Here is a 20798-nt window from a genome sequence, read left to right as displayed (position 1 = left end):
TACGTACGCTTCCCCTCCCTTTTTTTATTTTTCCCTTTTTTTCTTTTTTTCCATGCATACACTTCCCTCCCTTTGTTACTATATCATGCGCCTTCTTGAGACGATTTAATCATAAGAATTTTGAGTATCTTGCTCTCGTATTTTTCATTTGTGGCCATACTACACGGTATGTATATAGATGGACTGTATGATAATTAACTAGCAATAGTTTCTTATTTACTTGAGAAAAAAATGATTTAAAAGTCATACCTTAAGAAAAAGTCTGTAAATGTTTTTTTAAGATACCTTAAGAAAAATAGAACCCTTAAATTATTATAAAATAACATTATCTAAACTTTAGTTTGCCCTTAATCTATAAGACAAAATTTTTTAATAAACAATAATTTTACATTACAATAATATAAGTGCCCGCGCATGCGCGCGAGCCACCTTCCTAGTTGAAAGAATAGCGCCGAAGTAGAACCCTAGTTCATCTTACTATCAGAACTTTGTAGCACATACATCACACATAGTCTAAAACGCAGAAATAGGGTATTATGCTTCTGAGTGGCCTGAACCTTTATACTCGATCATGTTACGTGTTCATCTTCCGGACGAGCTTGATCTCAACTCGCCCCCTAGCCAAATATGAAGGGGGGTGTGTGTGTGTGTGTTAGGGGGTGGGGGGTGTTCTTGCTTCCTTGCTAGAGGAGATCCACTCTCCGACACTAGTGGATACACTTGAGTTTTTATCCGGTCATTATTCCAAACTAACACAAAAGATACATCAATATTGGAGAAAATAATTTCAGGACATTGCCCATTCCCGTGATAAAGCATATGTTCTTGCCGCAAGTTCTTTTCGACGGCATTGCTTGATTCGTAGGTGACCTGCATCTGTCCAAGAATCAAATACGGTGCGAACATCAAGTCACCAAGGAATCAACACAACAACTTGAGAACCTTATACCAGCCACAACTTGTGGCAAAAGATTAAACAGTATCACAACTTGTCGGCTATTCTGTTACACTTACAAAGTGAGTATTTTTTGGGGGGATATCTGACTAGTTATACAGAGATCAGTGTAAAGGTACATACTAACTCACAACATGCAAGAGAAAAATAACTACACATATCTTTATTTTCTTTCTGATGTTCAAAATAACAATGCACAAACTTATTCTCACAATCATCTAGGGCTAAAATCATGGACTAACTAAAAATGAATCGACGCTTCTAAGGAAGAGGAACCCAAACAATCAAATGCTCAAGAGACCAGAACACCACCACAAAATCCTAAACAGTTCACAGATGTTAGTATACCCTTCCCAGAATTTCGGCAAACTGATGTAAGTACGAGATGTACACTGTCAAGAAATTTTATGTCAAGATGACAGGGATGAGAGGTCCTCAAACACTGTCCGAATCTCCGGCCTTTCGGATGCAGACCGGATGCACCGGATGGCGATGCGCAGCATGTCCTCCAGCGCCTTTGGGGCGCCACCTGAGCCATGAGCTTCCACGATCCGCCTGTCGTAGCACTCCGAAACGCGCTCCTCCCTTGCTAGCATCCTTACCCAGTCCGTCAAGTCGACCACACCATCGTTCACGCAAACGATTTCCCCAGCAATCTTCCCTGTCAGCAGCTCAAGTAGAATGACACCGAAGGCATACACATCACTCTTCAGGGAAGGGCACGGCTTACTGGAGCTAGCAAACTCAGGTGGAGAGTATCCGAGGGCCCCTGCATTGAGGACCTGTTCGGCCATGCCGATTGGAGTCATGAGCCTGTGAAGGCTGTAGTCGGTAACCAAAGCAGATGGACTTGCGTTCTGGATCAGGACATTGGATGACTTCAGGTTGCCGTGTGGGATCACTCGCTCGTTATGTAGGTAATCTAGACAGTGCGCAATGTCAATTGCAATGTTCAGACGCTGGTCCACTGATAGAGGCGGAATATTCCGTTCTTCAAACTCTGAGCAGATCATAATAGAGATGTATCAGAACCTTTTCAAGAACTCCTTCAGCATAAAAATATAGAATTAAAAAATGAAGATAGTGAAGAAATCATCTTACCAGACAAGAAAGAAGAAAGAGAAGTAGAATCTACATAGTCTGATATAATGATCCTTTCATGCTCTTTAGGACCCCAGTAGTAGCCTCGCATGGACACTAAATTGGGATGTTTAACAGTTCCAAGCTTCTTTATTTCACGAGAAAATTCCTTCTTGCTCTTAGCAAATCCCTCCTTCAGCCACTTTACTGTCAGTGCATATCCATTGTCAAGTGTAGCCTTGTAGCATGTCCCATGGCAACTCCTACCAATGATCTCTGCAGGAGCACGGGAGAGCTCTTCGGCCGTGAACACTACAAGATTGTCAAAAAGATGTAAATCCCCAACCATTTTATCAGGAGAGTGGACTCTCAGGACAGAGTGCTGATGCTGCGCGCGCACATCAGGAGGTGACGATGTCAATGGAGGCATCAAAGATGCCATATTGTCTTTAAGGGTGGAGCTACTGCCTATTTGATCAGCATGAACTGACACATCTTGTGCTTCATGCTGTCTTTCCTTACCAGGTAAAGGATTACCTACATACTCTGTAGATGATGATGATTCTAGTGATACTTCTTGCATTTCTGGTGTTGGAGCTTCTCCTTGTCTCTGTGAACATTCTCCTACAGTTGCGGGTTGTTTGCTTTGGCTAGTTCCTTTTTCACTACTCTTCCAGCTAGAGATCTTCCAATGAACAAGCAAAAGCACAATAATCCCAGTAACAAAGACTACAACACATACAATCAATGCATATAGAATTCCACGTTTCATACCGCGTCTCCCCCCTCCAGAACTGTCAGGGCCATTTTGTGATGCAGAATGAGGAAGAACAAGCAGCTCATTTCCTGGATGGAAAGATGAATCAGGAAATTTCAACAAGTTGCTTGGAACTGAGCCAGATAGATTGTTGTAGGAGACATTGAACTCAACAAGATCATCAGGGAGGTCCTCGGGTATGGTACCATTGAAATTGTTTTTTGATAAGTCAATGTATATCAAATGCTTTAGCTTGGTGATTTCTCTCGGAATTTGCCCCGAAAAGTTGTTTTGGCAAAGGTTCAGTAATGCCAATCCACTCAAAGCACCAATGCCCGAAGGCAGTGAGCCATTCAAAGAATTGTTTGAAAGATCAACAAATGAGAGGTTTGAAGTTTGTACAGGGAGAACTAACAAGTCTATAAAAGTTGAGCTCTTTGCTTCAGAATTAGGAAGAGGAAGAGTCCCTGCAAAGCTGTTTCCTGACAGATTTAGATAGGTCAGTTTGACTGCTGTAAACAGATTTCCAGGCAATGGTCCATGAAGCTGATTGAGACTCAAGTCGATGGAAATCAGCTCAGGATAAGTTCCAATAACAGTTGGTAGTTCTCCTGCAAGCAAGTTGTCGGAAATCCTCAACGAAGTCAACCTCAAAAACTGGGTTGTCTCATTTGGCCATGTTCCTGTTAACCGATTTGAGGTCAAATCGACCGTCTCAATATAATTTCCCCAAGTTCGGATAACTGATAGGTTCCCTGAAAGCATGTTTCTACTCAGATCAACAACTGAACAGCTCCCAAATGTGATGGGCAAAGTTCCCTGAAGGCTGTTGGATGACAGATTCAGGTACTTTAAGTTCATTGATGTTACACGTCTAATTGGACCTGTGTAAGACAAGAAAATTCAGAAACTAGAGTTAATCACATGATTGGTTAGTGCAATACATCGTTTAGAAACAATTAACTACTCCCTCCGTTTCAAATTACTTGTCATTTTAGTTTTGTCCCAAGTCAAACATTTGTGTCTTTGTCTCTTTGACCATCAACTTTTAGAAATTCATATAGTTTAACATCATAAGACATGTCTTTCGATTCACCTTGAGAAATACTTTCATAATATATAATTCAAATGGTGTTATACTATAAGAATTCCTAGACATCGATGGTCAAAGATAGAAATGTTTGATTTAGTACAAAGCTAAAATGCAAGTAATTTGAAATGGAGGAGTAGTTCAAAACAGTATGGAATGAATGAAATATGCATTTATTTTTCATGTCTAATCACTATGATTTGTCTGTTCAAGCACCAGGGAATTGTGATAGCACAGCACAAGCTACATATCAAAGCGTGAACTAAATATAATTCCTCTTAAGAGAAGCATGCGATGGATAGTAGGAGAACTGATTTACCTGTAAGTTGATTGCAGCTGAGGTCAAGTTCAGTCAACACCATGGAGGTCTGTCGAAAGAGCGCCTCTGGAATGGACCCAGAAAAATTATTGTTCTGCAAGCGCAACACCTTGAGGGAAATCACAAAATTAAATGGTGGAATATTGCCCTCAAGCATATTGTAACTTGCATCAAACACCTCCAGGCTATCAAACAGAGGCATTGGATCACTCTCAAATAATGCTCCTGACAGCATATTGTGGCTAACATTCAAGTACTGAAGTGTGCTAACCACAGATGAGTTGTCAGATATTGATATCAATGAACCCGAGAACCGGTTGCAGCTCAAATCAACATGAACCGGGCTCTGTAATTCTGCAAATATGTCATCCAATTTGCCAGTAAAGCCATTGCCACGAAGGTCCAGATATTTCAGTTTCCTTAAGTTCCGGAGACCCAAAGGCAATGCACCACCAAAACCATTGGAAGAGAGATTGAGATGTCCCAAATTAGCCAATTTAGTCAATTCAGCCGGAATTTGACCTGAGAACATGTTATTCGAAAGATCCAATAGCTGCAAAGAAGTCATAGACCCGAGATCACGGGGCAAGACGCCTACCAGTTTGTTATTCGACAGGGACAAGTTCTGAAGCATCGGCATACTCGCAAGAGCCGACAGGCTAACATTACCCACAAGCCCAGCTCCATCAAATGCAATTGACAGAATTTGGCCATTGCTGCACTGCACGCCATGCCAATCGAGAGGGCAGCCATCAGAATCCAACGCGCTAGTGGGGTTCCAAGGAGTGGCCCGATGACCGGATGAGTCTTGCCGGATGCCTCTGCCGAACTCCAGTACTGCCTCCATGTCTGTACCAGCCATGGCAGCGGCTGCAGACGCAGCCCAAATCGATAAGCACAATATCAGGAGCCGCATTGTAAGATCCAGCTCTGAAGCCAATACAAGCACTGCTCATGCAAACGGCGGAGCAATCTTGAGTCTTCCAAACACTGGGTGTGAAGTGAAGTAGGTAGGGTTTATGAGACTTGGAACCAAGAGTGCGAGTAAAAGACCAAAATTTTGGGGATTTCGGCACCGAACGAGAACAGAGGTTTGGAAGAATGGTGCACCAGGAAATGGAAAATGCTAGAAATGGGAGCAGATCAACCGGGCACGCAGGATTTAGGACATCTATCAACAAAGAACGAGCACGCTGAGGGCAAGAAACTTGGCAAATGCAGAGAAATTTCCAAGGCTGCTGCACCCAGGGCTCCAGGAGACCAAGGTCACTGCAAATGTGACCTACTAGCTAATTTAGAATTGGGACTCCAGAAGCAATGCGGACACATCGAGGTGCCAACCGGATACCAAGAACTGAGAAATGTGGCTGAAAAAAAGAGCAAGGCCAGATATAAGTGGCCAAATGCTGCACGAAGACATCAAATCACTCCAAATGTGAGGTGAGCAGGAAGGAAATTAGGCGTCTTGGGCTGCTTCTACAACCAAACCAACCCATCAAGAAGCCACCACACCAAGAATCGAGCAATGGCTGCAGCAGATGCCCAAATTTCTCCCGACTTCCGCGCTGGCCGAGTGGGATTAAGCCCTGGAATCCAATCCAAGCAAAAAAACCACACTCAACTTTTGGAGAGAGGCGAGCAGATTGGAATCAACAAAAAACAGCAAGTGAAACCAGCTGACCTTAATTCCCGCGAGCGTATTGTGAGTCGTTGGCTGGTTGCGCATCCAAGAACAATCCTGTACTAATGACGAGTCGCAGACAGAATGTAGCTTCCACCCTTTTGGGCAGGAAGAGAAGAGGACCGAGCAAGCAGCGAGCTCATGCTCTATGTATGCTTGCGATTGCGCTCGACTGCTCGTCGCGTAGAGTGTGTGTGGGTGTGTGGGCGCAAGTGATAGAGGGCTAGCAATGGACAGAGAAACGGTGCCCACCCTAGCTGCTGCTCGAGTGGAGTCCAGAAGAGAGAGAGAGAGAGAGAGAGAGAGGGTGCAGATGAACTGATGAAGTAGGCAGAAAAAAAACCACCCAAAAGGTCGTCCGGTAAGAGCAAGTTCAATAGTATAGCCAACTACTAGCTTCAATTCATCTATAGTCAATCTAATAGCTTATTCATATAATAGTTATATACTACACTATTAATACCTAGTCTCACATGTCATAGACACACTGCGTCTTAGAGTCCGTACTACAGCTGGCTACAAATCTGTAGCCCGCTGCTCTTCTCTCTCCTGATTTATCTTCTTAAAATATATTTGCAGCTGGCTTATAGCCTGCTATTGTACCTGCTCTAACACTGCATTCCTTTACACAGGTTTCGAGACAGTTTCAGTCACTGACATCTCAGTAAAAAGGATGGAAAAAATGCACAGGAATTACTTTCCAAAAAAAGTTTCTGAAAAAGCAGGATTAAAAACTAGCCATGGCCCTTCTTCCTCCACAGAGGTGTCATCAGGCTATCAGCAGGTCCAGCACCGCAGATTAGGAAAAACACAGGGATCTATCTTCTTTAAGCACGCAATTATCCAGGAAAGAGTGCTGCCACAGTGCTAGTAGGAGTACTCCTTTTATCTTTGATCTCAACATCTTTTCCCAACGATAGTAAAGTTCAGTATATTACTGAATTACTGACAGATTGTCCCGGCCTATGATTTACCACCGCGAGATCATTTGAGCATTATTGGATCCTTACTAGCACTAATCCCTCCTCTCTCTGCCAAACAGGGCCCACATGTCAGCTGCCGAATACCCCGCGGCTTTGGCTTGCACGGATAGCGGCAACGCCGCGACGGTATTTAGCCTCTGCTACTGTTGCTACTTGATGTAGTACACCGCTGCATTAATCCTAAGTTCGTAGCGATACGGTTGTCGTCTTATACTTCGATTGGCTCGTCGTTCAGGCCCGTACCGAAGGGTTTCGTTGGAGCAGTGCCTAAATTATATTCCACGGAAATTATGATGGACCTGAATCCGCGGCTACTAGAAGAATGCACGGCACGATGGACCTGGATGATGATATGATCATGCGAATCAACCTGACTACTTGAGGCTAGTAAAATTCTAACAATGCATGTTTTGTTTGTGTATAAATAAATTAAGGGCAACGTGACCTTTAAATACAACGGGAAACACGGGGGTTATTGCTCCTGTAGCGAACCGACCAACTTTGGCTCACTAATTAATCAGGAATTTTTATTTCACAACTAGGGACAGACAGACAGAACAAAGAGCTTTTCATCAGGGGAAATTATTAACAAAACTACTACTCCCTCTGCTCTTCTACTATACACGTACGAGTACACCTCACCTGCACGTCGTCGTCTTCTGTTTTTTTTTTAAAAAAAAAGAAAAAAATCGATGTTCTCACCTGCATGGGAGGCCAAGGTCCCAGGGGGTTTTCATGGAAGGCTACAAAACGACGGCGTCGAAAGCACCGGTGTTGGCTTCCCCGTGGCGGCACCCGTGTTGTCGCCTTCTTCTCCGTGGCGCCGGCCGGTAGTGCGTGCTGGTGCTGGTGCTAGTGCCTAGTGCATGCCATGGATGGACCGGCCAGAATCCGGATCGGCGCATGCCGCCGCTGATCGATCCGCGCTACCGTTCGCTGCGCGCGCCGCGCCACGCTGTACTGCCGCAGACTGTAACTCGCATTTGGATCCAAGGCGACGCAGTAGATGTTGGTCTCGGTCCTGGGCTCCTGGCTGACTCGCTACACCCTAGCTAGAGGAACCCTATGTGTACCGGATCCTCTTCGAGCGCTCCAGCTCGGATTCTGGACGCTGGCGCGCGTCATCGTGTGTGGGAATTGGGAAATGTTTTGTTCTCTTGCAATGAATTACTACCTCCGTCCTAAAATAAGTGTAGCCGTGGATATCCGTGTCCAACGTTTGACCGTCCATCTTATTTAAAAATTTTATAAAAAATTTAAAAATATTTAGTCACACATAAAGTATTATTCATGTTTTATCATCTAATAGTAATAAAAATACTAATCATAAAAAATTTCAAACAAGACGAACGGTCAAACGTTGAACGTGAATAGTAATAAACTACATTTATTTTGAGACGGAGGGAGTACTACTACTACTCGTACAGTTGCTAGCCCCATGGCGTAGCAAAATTAATCCGTCACCTACCCTGTGGAGACTGGAAACTGGAGAGAAACTAATTAACCAGAGCTTCAGTTAATTCCAGAGTTGTTACAACTCCATGTCGCTCGTCAGAGCCGAGCCGAGACATGTCGAGTGGTTGGTTGGTTCGCTTCACTTTTGTCTTCCTCCTCCGTTATTACTGTGACCTCCACCGGCTTTACAGATGGGTAAACACGCGCTCGTGCTCCACCTCCGGTACAAATCATTACGGTCATTATTAAGCAGTGTTAACGCAGGCTAATAATGGGCGCAATCACGACAAATCACCAGCGCATCTCTCGCACACGCACAACTTGAGTGCCGCACGCACTGCCTTTCCAGTGTGCAATCTTCTTTTTTTTTTCTTCAAGGGAAGCCTTCCTAGTGTGCAATCACTGCAGCCTTCCCAAGTAATTAAAGTACTAGTACTCCTCCAGTGAATCTCGGCCCCAATCAATATCAAAACCTACCACGCCCTACCCAGCGCGCAACATTTTGCGCTAGTACTGGTAGTAGTCCTAGTAGGCAACGGACGGAGTAAATGGCACAATAATTCGTCCCCGCGCGTCGTCGACGGAAAGACCATCAAATGCGATGCCGCGAGATGCACCGCGGCGTCACCCGTCCGCCGCGCGCGTCGTTGCCCCGTTCGGAAGGGAAGGAGACCACCGGTCCACCGCACGTACGGCGCGCGAGGCTGCGCGCGCGCGCAAGCCAAGCATAGCGTTGCGTTGCCGTGCCGCTTGCGGGGCAGAGCTTGAGCAGATTGCGGGCGACGGTCGAACGGACAGGTGGGCGCGCGCGCGAGGGCGGGGTGGGTGGACCGGGCGCGCGCCACGCTTTTGCTCTCTTTGTTGATGAATTCATCTTGAGCTTTGCCTGCGCCTGGCTGGCCGGCCTGGGTGACAGTGCCGCGGTGTGGGCGGTAGCATTATGGTAACCACAATAGTTATCTATAAACTCTCTATAAGAGATCTATATCAGCATATTTTTCTACTTAGAAGATATTAAATAAAGAGAGAGAGCAAAGCTATTACTAACTTAGAGATAGTCTATAAAGAAAAACGAGGCAATATTTGAGAGAGCTATAGATACCCATGTAGACATACTATTGAGGTGGTTTACTATTAATCTAGTCTATTACTGAGATGTACATATTTTATAGAGAGCATCTTACTTTACCATTGCGGGTGCTCTTAGCAATACGGAGTACAGTATTTTCGCCGATGGGTGCGTGGAGATCCGGGAGATCGGCTCGTGCACACGCTCAATGATGGCGCGCAACGCCGGTGACAGCTATTCTTAGCTCGCGCCTCCAGGATAACACACTCTAGGGCCCGGTCGGGCCCGACCGGACCCAGGTGATTCACCCGGTCAATCGACCACTCATTAGCAACCGGTTCGTTCACTACGCATCCACGGCCAGCTACCCAGCCCAGCCAGGAGGGATGGATCATGGATGATAGACCGAGTGTGTTCATTTCGCCTAAAAATCTCGTATTGGGAAAAGGTTTAATTGTGTGTGCCACGGTTACACCTGTCACAGCTGGTTTCAGTACCACTCCTACCATTCACCCGAAAATGCTGTGTCTTGCGCCGATGCCGGATGACAGGATGGCGAGAGGAAGAATGAGGTCATAAATGGAACGCTGGAAGGGTGGATCCGGCCGGCCGGGCAGCAGTCCAGCACGTCAATGCTGTAGTAGTGTATAGCCCCTGTAGATCGACAACCTACGCCATGTTAGTACTACTACTTCGTTTTACTCATGCCGGTATGGTGGTATATGCGCATCAACCGTGCCATTACACTGGAGTATATGGCCCTGCACAGACAAGTTCCAATGATGGCGTGTATAGGCACTCAGGCAGGCTAAAAAAGATCTACTACTACCACTTCCGTTCCGGCTTCCGGCACGGCGAGACATTCAGCGCCTGCAGCGGCACACAGCACGCACGGCACGTACGTAAAATGGCCCATCGATCGATCGATAAAAGACGGGAGGTGTAGTACAGGCGATGATAGTAACGGCCCATGCTGGTCTTGACCTGGCGTAGTAGGCCCGAGCTGCAAGTGCAATTAACCACGCGGCGTAGCTCGACGTAGGCCTCGGCGATCGATGGGCGATGATGGCCTTTATTGCACATGCGTGCCTGCGATATCTGCGTGCGCCTAGATCGAGCTAGCCGAGCCGATGCCGGCCGCCGCGATGCATGCGTGGACGATGGGCCAGGCGTACGTGACACCTCGCTACAGTATATACGGGTGAGAGTGAGTCTGATGAGACGAGACGCCATTGCCACTTGCCAGAATGGGCGTGCCGTCGATCCCGCTGATAGATACTCCCTCCTTCACACAGAAAATAAATTGAGGAATACATGTGATATATTATAGTACAACAAATTTAGAGAAGCATTCACGGATCATTCGGCTAGCCCCACAAGGTGATGGGCTAGACGACCTGGGTTCGAAGCATCACCCCTTTTAATTCTTTGCTATTAAATCATTCCCTAATATTCGTGTCTTTTAAAACAAAATAGTACCACTATGTGTCACATCCACAAGTACTAACGGAACAACAAAGTATAGTACTACTATGTGTCACATCCAGTACTAACGGACACCTAATATTTTAGCTGTGATTTGAAAGTCACTAAGCGTCCCCATCTAAACAAATTCATGGCAAGTTGGATTTTGTAAATTAAAACGATTTAAATGAAATGAGGGATAAACACCCATCTCGTGAGCAGAACGTAAGATTTTCGAGACAAACCTATAAAGAGAATTCACACTATCCATGGCAAGTTGGATTTTGTAAATTAAAACCGGTTAGTGGAGCCGATTTAAATGAATTGGGGGGGGGGGGGAGGGGATAAACACCCATTTCATGAGCAGAACGTAAGATTTTTGAGACAAACCTATAAAGAGAATTCATACTCTCGTAGTGAAGATGAACGATTTATAACACAAATCGATAAAGATAGACGAAATAGGATAGAAACTAGGAAAAAAAGACGTAATATTGAAAAAAGCGATTCAATTGACAAAGTGGTGTAAGTAGATTGTGTGCTCAATTGAATATGCCATAGTCCTTATAAAGTGTTGGTATTACGTCCTATAGGGCCTTCTCCACATCTTACTCAGGGTAGAAACCAATTAGAACTTGAAAAACCTCAGCTCAAGCAAGAAAACCCGAGATCTGATAAAATTGGACTCGGACTGCCACATGCCGTCAGTTAGACTGACCCCACACCACCGGTTTGATTGGCAGTGTGGCGGCGGCTAGATCGGCCTCACACAAGAAATCTGGTATTTTGTTACGTTCGGTCATATTTTTCTATTTTTGTGTTTAGGTGTTAGATTTAGGTGTTAACATTAGGTTTGTTTATTTTATAATGGAGAGAATATTTTGTTGTGCGATGCGCGAAGTGGTTAGGAGACCGGGCCGGCCGGTGCACGGTGGAGCCCGGAGTTGCACATGAAACCCACTGTCTATGCAGTAGCTTCGGAGCCATCGTTTTGCTTATTTGCGGAATAAGCGAAACGGTATATTTGTAAACGAAAAGTAATTTATGAATAAAATTTTTATATACATGTTCTTAGTGATCTAAAAGTAAAGATTGGTAAATAAATTTCGATGAAAAGACCTCAAAATCAGCTCCAAATTTGAAGTTGAAAATTTAAATTTTAGCTGATAAGTATAAGTATAAGCGAAAAGACGAGAACTAAGCGGCTGATCGGTAAGACCCAACTGAATTTCGTTGCTGCGAGCCCGCGATGGACTTTTTCACAGTGCAATTGTCGGAGGTAGAGGAGAACTGTTATAAGGGCGGTTATTAACTGGCTTTTTGCGCTCTTAGCGTGAAAAAGGGTAGGAATCGAGTATTGAACTATTGATAGGAGTAGTATATGCAGTGGCACCCTGCACGCTTGCTGTACATGTTCACATGTATTCGGTGTGATGAGGGGAGAGCTGATAAGTGTACAAACAAGGCCCAACAGTCTTCAGCTTCCTTTCACAGTTTGCATGGATTATGGGCCTAGAGTGGGCCTCGTGGGCTCCTGTCCCATAAAGCTGGCCTGTTTGCAAATCTACAGATATTGTCTTCTGGCCCATCTGTTCAACCCGTTATGATATTTGAGACAGCCGAAAGGATGTGTGTTCAGTTGCAGCTAAGCCGATCAGGTCTACCAGAGCCAGCTAGTACAAACCCTCTTAACCATCTCCTGGATTTTGTGTTTGAGAATCGTACATTGGTGGTCTTTCCTTGCAAGCCTCAGTGCGATAGATGTTTGGGATATTTGTGCCACAATCCACAGCTCTCGGTCTCGTTCCCCAACGAGATTGTGTGGTCTTTGTCAAAGTGCAGCACCTGCTTACAAGATGTTCTTTAAAGGGAGAATCTATTGTAGCTTCTGAAGGGCCTGTTTAGTTCCCAAAAAGTTTTTTTCAAAAACATCACATCAAATCTTTGGACATATGCATGGAGTATTAAACATAAATAAAAAGAAAAACTAATTGCACAGTTATGGGGGAAATAGCGAGACGAATCTTTTGAGCCTAATTAGTCCGTAATTAGCCATAAGTGCTACAGTAACCCACATATGCTAATGACGGCTTAATTAGGCTCAGAAGATTCGTCTCGCGGTTTTCCGGCGAGTTCTGAAATTAGTTTTTTCATTATTGTCTGAAAACCCCTTCCGACATCCGGTCAAACATTCGATGTGGCACTCTAAAATTTTCTTTTCTCCAACTAAACACGCCCGAAAATTAATACGGAAGGCAAGGTTCCCGGGTAAATGCAAGTTCTTTATATGGTTATCCAGGCGTGGGAGATGTTTGATGGCAGACAATCTTCAAAAACGTAGCCGGTCCCACCAACAGTTTTGCCCGCTATGTCAGGTTGCATATGAGACCTGCAAGTACTGGGTAGCTGCCCTTTCTCCTTCCAAGTCTAGGAGCAAGAGTGCCAACGGGTAGATTTCACGCTAACCATCACTGATAATGATGTGTTTGAATGGTGGCTGCCTGGCTGGTGGTGAGGAAGAACTATGGGAAGCAACAGAGAAAATTATTTGATGCTGCGGTAATCCTGGTTTGTTGGCAAATCTGGAAGGAGCGCAACGCGTGCCTTTTTCAGAATGTCTCTTAGGGCTTGATCAGTTTGATGCCAAAAAAAAAAACCTTACCAAATTTTGGCATTGCCAAAATTTTGGCATAGTTGCCAAAATTTTAGCAGGATTTCTTATATAGTTACCAAAAATTGGCAACAAACTAAATGTAGCCACTTTTTTGACAACTTTACCAAAATTTGGAAAGGTTAAAAATAGCACCAAAGTGAACAGGCCCATAGCCCTCGGCAGAAGTTTTTAACTCAATTTGGGAGGATTCAATATCTCAGCACAAATCTTAGCGCGAAATTAACTGCTAAAAAATTGACAGTTTTTAATCCTGAAAACTGTCGACAGTTAGTTAGCAGAGCCGTTCCTGGTAAATGGCTGGTTTGTTTCTGTAAGCTCAACGGAGTATGTGGTAGCCATAGGTTGTAGAGTACTCCCTTCGGTTCTATAATAATTAACGTTTTGGATAAGGTTGAGATCAAACTTTTATAACTTTGACCATCAATAACTTTAAAAATATTTAGTATAAATAAACTAGAATAACATATATAGATTTGTCTTTCAAAGCACTATAATAAAAATAAATATGTATTTATTTATTATATATATTATAGTAAAAAAATAAGGTTAAAGATATATTTTGTAGACCGTGTCATTGTCCAAAACATCAATTAAAATGAAACCGGAGGGAGTACACAGTGTAGATGAACGTTTCAGGGTCAGGTATGCCCTGAGTGTTATTGTGCTTTACCTCCCGCGGTATTATGTGCTGCGATTGTACCATTTTGCTCCCCTCTCTAATAAATTCGATTGGCGTCATTTCGTCGGTCCGGTGAAAAAAAGACAATCGTACATGCAGCTAGGTAAAACTCCTTAGACTTCCACAAGTTCTATCAAACATTTTTTTTTTCATAAGTCAAAGTCTACCACGAAGAATACCGGATAGCATTTTCTCCATCTTACCGCTTCACAACCTAGCTTGGGGTGCTTTAGCCTTGGGCGGATACCTTCTCGGTTTCCACCCCTAGCTTGGAGTGCTTTAGCCTTGTCACCGTTTTTCAATTCTCTAGTCAAGATATGTTTAGCTGAATTCCTAACCAGATGACCTCCTAACCTTGAAATAATCACAGAACCTGAAAGTAATATAGGGGCTGTTTAGTTCCCAAAAACTTTTTCCAAAAACATCACATCGAATCTTTAGGCATATGTATGAAGTATTAAATATAGATAAAAAGAAAAACTAATTGTACAGCTTGCATGTAAATCGCGAGACGAATCTTTTGAGCCTAATTAGTCCATAATTAGCCATAAGTGCTACAGTAACCCATATGTGCTAATAACGGATTAATTAGGCTCAAAAGATTCGTCTCGCGGTTTCCAGGCGTGTTATGAAATTAGTTTTTTCATTTGTGTCCGAAAACCCCTACCGACATCCGTCAAATGTCCGATGTTACACCTAAACATTTTCATTTCACCAACTAAACATGCTCATAGATCAAAGGAAAATGCGCATTTTGGTAGCTTGACACAAACACTAGTGATGATTTGTCAATGATCATGATATGAATTCAAGATCTCCACCTGAACGAACCTTACCATGACCTCGTCGTAACATTATTACTACACAAATTTAAGTACTACTAGTAATAGAATACTAGAGTGTAGTAGGGGTTGCCTGTGGTTTGGCACATTGCGGGGAATCCGTTGACCTATGAACAGTAACCCGACGAATATAAGCCGTAGGCCGTAGCCTAATACTCCCCCGTTTTAAAATGTTTGACACCGTTAACTTTTCAGTATGTGTTTGATCATTCGTCTTATTCAAAAAATTTAAGTAATTATTTATTCTTTTCATATCATTTGATTTATTGTTAAATATACTTTCATGTACACATATAGTTTTATATATTTCACAAATTTTTTTAATAAGACGAACGGTCAAACATGTGCTAAAAAGTTAACGGTGTCAAACATTTTGACGGAATGAGTATATTTATTTTCCGTACTTAAGTAGACTTGTTTTACCCTAAGTTCTTTTTTATTGAAGACTAGCAAGTTTAAACTAGCTGCTGATTTATTTTCCCGTAGAAGCCAATTGTAGATTTGTAGTTGGGCAGTTGGGGCATGCATGATGCGTGCTTTACACCGCAAGAGCAACGTCACACGAGACATAGACAACTGTAGCGATTAAGATTTTGTTTACACTGGCGGATCAGGGGTTTTTCAGTTGGAATTAGCATGAAACGTAAAGCAACACCAGGCTTGAATTTTTGAAAGCTGAAGCATGAAAGGCGAGCTGCAAATCAATCATTCAGGGAAAAAAAAACAACGATGTCTGCGCGACCATGGCTTCGTTGTTGAGTTGCTATCTGAGAGACCGGAACACATTGCGGTATCTAATGTTAGGCAATTTCTGTTGACCTACATGACTAGACCCTTGGGAAACAGAGTATGATGGATGTTGAAATGTTCAGTGTTCAGAGTATTAGTCATCCATATCAATTATCAAATAGACCAGAAGATATTATCCAAACTTAACCTTTACTGCTAAACGTCAGAGAATGCTTCTTTAATTATCAATTCATTTCACTTTCATCGGCATGAATGGTTGGCGGTTTAGTGCACATCTTTTATGCATGATGAATAATATTTAACTTGGTGATTGTTAGATAAGAATACTCAATGCCATTATGCAAAAGAGAATGGACAAGTGGAGGAGGAGCTTAGAGACGCAACCAAGTCAAAGCAAAGGCATCGCATGAGTTGTGTAGGAGTGTAAGGTGGTACCTGACGTAGTGACGTGCCCGATGATTTTCAAGTAAATAATCATGCTGCGACAGTGCTTGATTACCACAGACTGATATCATGATGTCCTCATAAAACGGTGTACTGATATGAACGATAGTTCACACGTATCCTCGGTGTGCAGCAAAAACGCAAGTGTGCAGAATACCGTGCATAGCTATGCTGGAAGAAGAAACGCACAATCTGTTGTGAGTTCGCGGGTTCTTTGTAAAAAAAAAATGCACATTTTCAGCTTTCACCTCCCTGAATGGTAAACACAAACACAGCTCTCTTGAAAGAATCATCAAGATGCGTACCTATTGTGACTTGCAAGGTTTCACCAAACTGATCCCGAGAAAAAAAAAATCACGGTTTTTATGGAAAACGTCGACTCTCGACAAAATTCGGTCATTTTCCTAAAGAAAAACTTAAACCTATGTTTTTTATCTTTCAATTTGATAAAAAAAAATCGAGCGGTTTGTATTCTCGAGCCAACTTGAGAAGTTTGGTTTTCATGAAAATCGACCTTTTTCGTCGGTTTTATAAACCTTGCTAACTTGTGATCAGTGATGAATCTAGAAAGAAATAGTAGAGAGTCTGAACAAACTAGATAAAACTACCGCCCTCCTTCCAATCTATATATATCAAAAAAGTTTAGTGAAGGCTCCGTGGGGCTCCCATGATCCTCGCACCAGTAGTGAAGACTCGAGACCTGTCATCCTCATACTAGATCCGTCCCTCTGCTTATGACTTGTGAGTATATGTGGCTCCTAAGCCTGAACAAATTCCTCTATATTTCTCTTCTGCCTCTCCAGTTGATTTTGGCACATCATTTGCTTTGATATTGGAGATCATTTGGGCTAATGCGTGATACTGCTAACCATTTGATTAATATAGTAGTAGGTGTGCTAGTGGGAGTGATTAAGTGCTGTGGCAGTGGCACCCAAAGTCTATGAAGCACTTCTTTAATTACATTCGAGTTCAGGGGAATGGATGGCCGGTGACTAGCGAGATGCTAATGATTAACCTAAACCATAGTTTGAGCGTGACAATTATCATCGTCATTCCCGCTGCTACTAGTGCAAGTAGCATGATGGCTGCAACAGTTCCAGTACAAACTACTCCCTCCATCCTATAATATAAGGGATTTTGATTTTTTCTTACAATAGTTGATCACTCGTCTTATTTAAAAAATTTGTACAAATATAAAAAGCGAAAAGTTGTGCTTAAAGTATTTTGAATAATAAAGTAAGTCACAAAGAAAATAAATAATAATTCTAAAATTTTTTAAATAAGACGAATGGTTAAACAGTGCAATCAAAAACTCAAAATCCCTTATATTATGGGACGGAGGGGTACTGTCTAATGAGAGCTGAGCTTGACATGGTAGTCGAATGATCAAAAATTTTTCAACGCTGACAAGTACTCCCTCCGTCCCAGAATATAAGGTATTTTGAGTTTTTGCTTGTAATGTTTAACCACTCGTCTTATTCAAAAAATTTTGAAATTATTATTTATTTTATTTGTGACTTACTTTATTATCCACAGTATTTTAAGCACAACTTTTCGTTTTTTATATTTGCAAAAAAAATTTGAATAAGACGAGTGGTCAAACGTTGCAAGTAAAAACTTAAAATCCCTTATATTGTGGGACGGAGGGAGTATATACAGAATCTTCAAACCGGTTTCAGTCTTTGGGTGTGTTTAGTTTACGCTAAACTTGAAAGTTTGGTTGAAATTAGAATGATGTAACGGAAAAGTTGAAAGTTTGTGTAGGTAGAAAAGTCATGATGTGATGGAAAAAATTTAAAAGTTTTTTAAAAAATTGGAACTAAACTCGGCCTTTGTGCAGTTTGAGGTAGGACGCCATGTGCTTCCGGTCCTGTTCCACGTTGATCCTGCAACGTCGTGAAACCAAAGGATTTCACATGGTCTGTTAGACGGTCACACGGCACTCACTCCAGGCAATTCACAATGCACGTACTCACTCCATCCCATAAAAAACGAATCAAAGATCTGATGTGACATATCTAAATAGATGCATGTTCAGATTCGTAGAACTATAATGTGTCACATCCGATACTAAGTTGGTTTTTTATGGGACGGAGGGAGTATGTGCAGGTGATTCTTATTCTGTGATGAACAATTGGCATTTGAGATTATTGATTTTGATATTTGGAGATTATTGGTGAAGTGGTTTTGTAGATGATTGGATTTACAGGTGATGAACAGGGACTGCTGGATAGTTGGTCCGGTCAGACCAGGCATGGGTTGCAGGTTAAACCGGCGTGTATCGAGCAGTCAGACCGGCTAGCCCACGGTCAGACCGGCTGACTCTGTGTCGGTTTCGGTTTCGGGTTGTTTCATTGGATATCCGTGGATAGTTCATGTTTATGACTTCTAGATGGATACTATGCGTATGTAATATTGTTGTTTGCTAACAATGAGTCAAGTTGGACATATCTTGGTCTTGAAATATGGTTCCTTTGTTTGATTCATGTATAGGTGTCTTGATGCCTCGGGAGACGGGGAGAGTATTGCCAGTGATGGGTCGGGAGTCAACTTAAGATGACGTCCGGACGGTCAGATATCATGCGGGATACTTAGGCTAAAGATCAATGCATGTGGTTGGTAAAGATTCCGTATGGCATACGATGGAGATATTGTGTGCGTATGAGATGCCGAGTCGAATTTGGAAGGAGTCCAAATTTGGTACAATTGGAGTTTGTAAAGTTGGTTTCTTGTGTGGAAAAGTTTTCTAGATGGATTAGGACTTCTTGTATGAGTTTGATTCATGGCTTTAGGCTGCCTACCTCATGTATAAATAGAGAGGAGGGTGTGGACTCCCGGTATCGCCTTAGAGAGCATTGAGTTGAGAGAATAGTTAGGGTTTCGAGTTTACTCGAGATTTTCGTAAGGAGTGTTGTTGTTGTTGCACTTTGTAAACACAGAAAAAAGTAATAAAGTTGTTATCTACTTTGAGAGTTCTTCAATTTGTGTTTGCTCGGGTTCAGCGGTCTAACCGGCGGTCAGACCGACGGCATCTGTCCGATTAGACCGGTGACGCCGACAGGTTTCGGCGGTTAGACCGAAAGATCAACACCGGTCAGACTGGCGGCACAGGTGTGGTCAGACCGGCAGATCAACTTCAGTTAAACCGATCTACATCGAATTTGAGGGTAATTTTTAATTCCTTTAAAAGTTTTGGTTTTTGGTACAATAATCATTCACCCCTCTTTAATTGGCTTAGTTCTTACTATTCGATCCTACAAACAATCCCAATCTACCAGCTAAGAGATTCCTCTCCACGTATGTATTAGTCGTATGCTCCTACGAACACCTGTTCCCCCACGAAAGCACAGTTGCTCCGACTATGATCATGGCCTACAACGAGGTTCCCTTCCCTCCAACCCAACCCAATCCAACTCCGCAGGAAGCCCTGAATATCGGCGGTAAAAAGGTGGTAACGGAATTGTGGAAGGGAAAACTAACTCGATGAGTGGAGAAGAGGGGCCTAGTGGCAATGATGACCTGGATCCCACCGGACCTTGATCTTGTTGCTGGAGCTCGACCCCACTACCATTTAGCTTGATCCACGCTGCTTAGGTCGGATTTCACCGTGAAATTTGGTCCTCCGCCATTGGAGAAGAGGGGGACGAGAGGGGCAGAGAAAGGTGAGGAGGCAACGAGGAGAAGGAAGGGGGGGGGGGGGGGGGGGGGGGGGATGAGGGAAGGCAATAAATCAATGACCGAAACAAAAAGATCGTAAAAGTGACCTTCCTTGTAAAGCTAGTGTTCTTACAACAATCACATTTTGGGGGTACAACTATGACTATCCTGCATCCCTTATGTCCGTAGGGTGATAGCATGCTTGCTAGGCCTAAGCCCTTTGAAGGATACAAGCTCCACAGTGGTGTGTGTGATCCAAGTAGGTTCAAAGCCACACATGAAATTGGGTGCGAGCGTGTGTGGAGTCATGACGCGGCGAGGCCATGATCTGCACAACATGATCCTGACCATCTCTCCCAGCGCCGCATGTCTGCGATCTGCTCGAAGAACCGGTGGCTCAACAGGGCTTCGTGGTATTCAGTTATCACGACAGACGCGAACGTGACGACGGATTTCAAACGTGGAGAACTGAGGGCGAATGCCATGTAGGCTCACTGTGAACGTCCTTAGTGTTCACTTGCCCTTTTTTTTCTCTGAAAACAGATAACCAAAGACTTGCCTTGCATGCCTAGCTATTCAGCATGCTCAGAGAAAGATGAAAAAAAAAAATCTTCAGTTGCGATTGATGAAAAAAAAAATGGAATTGCTAAAAAATCTTGTAACAGTTCTTCTTAGAAAAAAAAATCATGGGATGTGCTCCAAGATTTGTGTAAGCGCGAGGGGAAGAAAACAAGCACTCATCACATGTGGGGTGAGAATCAATCTCGTGCTTGAAGATGACGAAGACGATGACCCAGGAGTAGCTCTGGAAGAAGACAGGAAGCGCAGCATCCTCTGAAAATCTAGACGTCTTTGTAGTTTAATTTGCAGGATTAGCTGTTGCTTTTGCTTTCTTTTGT

At 43.2% G+C, this 20798-nt stretch overlaps 1 protein-coding gene across 1 annotated transcript; it reads right to left on the bottom strand.

Annotated features, from left to right (window-relative positions):
* Positions 1–653: 653 nt before the first annotated feature.
* On the bottom strand, positions 654–6171 carry LOC127767488 (probable inactive receptor kinase At5g10020). The gene is made up of 4 exons (XM_052292840.1): positions 5883–6171; positions 4202–5787; positions 2057–3676; positions 654–1955 (listed from the first exon to the last, which is right to left on the bottom strand). Exons 2-4 carry the CDS (start codon positions 5115–5117, stop codon positions 1366–1368), a joined length of 3126 nt encoding a protein of 1041 aa, XP_052148800.1. The 5' UTR covers positions 5118–5787; positions 5883–6171; the 3' UTR covers positions 654–1365.
* Between the last annotated feature and the right edge of the window lie 14627 nt (positions 6172–20798).

Source organism: Oryza glaberrima, chromosome 3, assembly GCF_000147395.1.
Source record: "Oryza glaberrima chromosome 3, OglaRS2, whole genome shotgun sequence".
Taxonomy (NCBI): Eukaryota; Viridiplantae; Streptophyta; class Magnoliopsida; order Poales; family Poaceae; genus Oryza; species Oryza glaberrima.
Note: the sequence above shows the minus strand (reverse complement) of the source record. Positions and strands in the feature narration are given on the sequence as shown.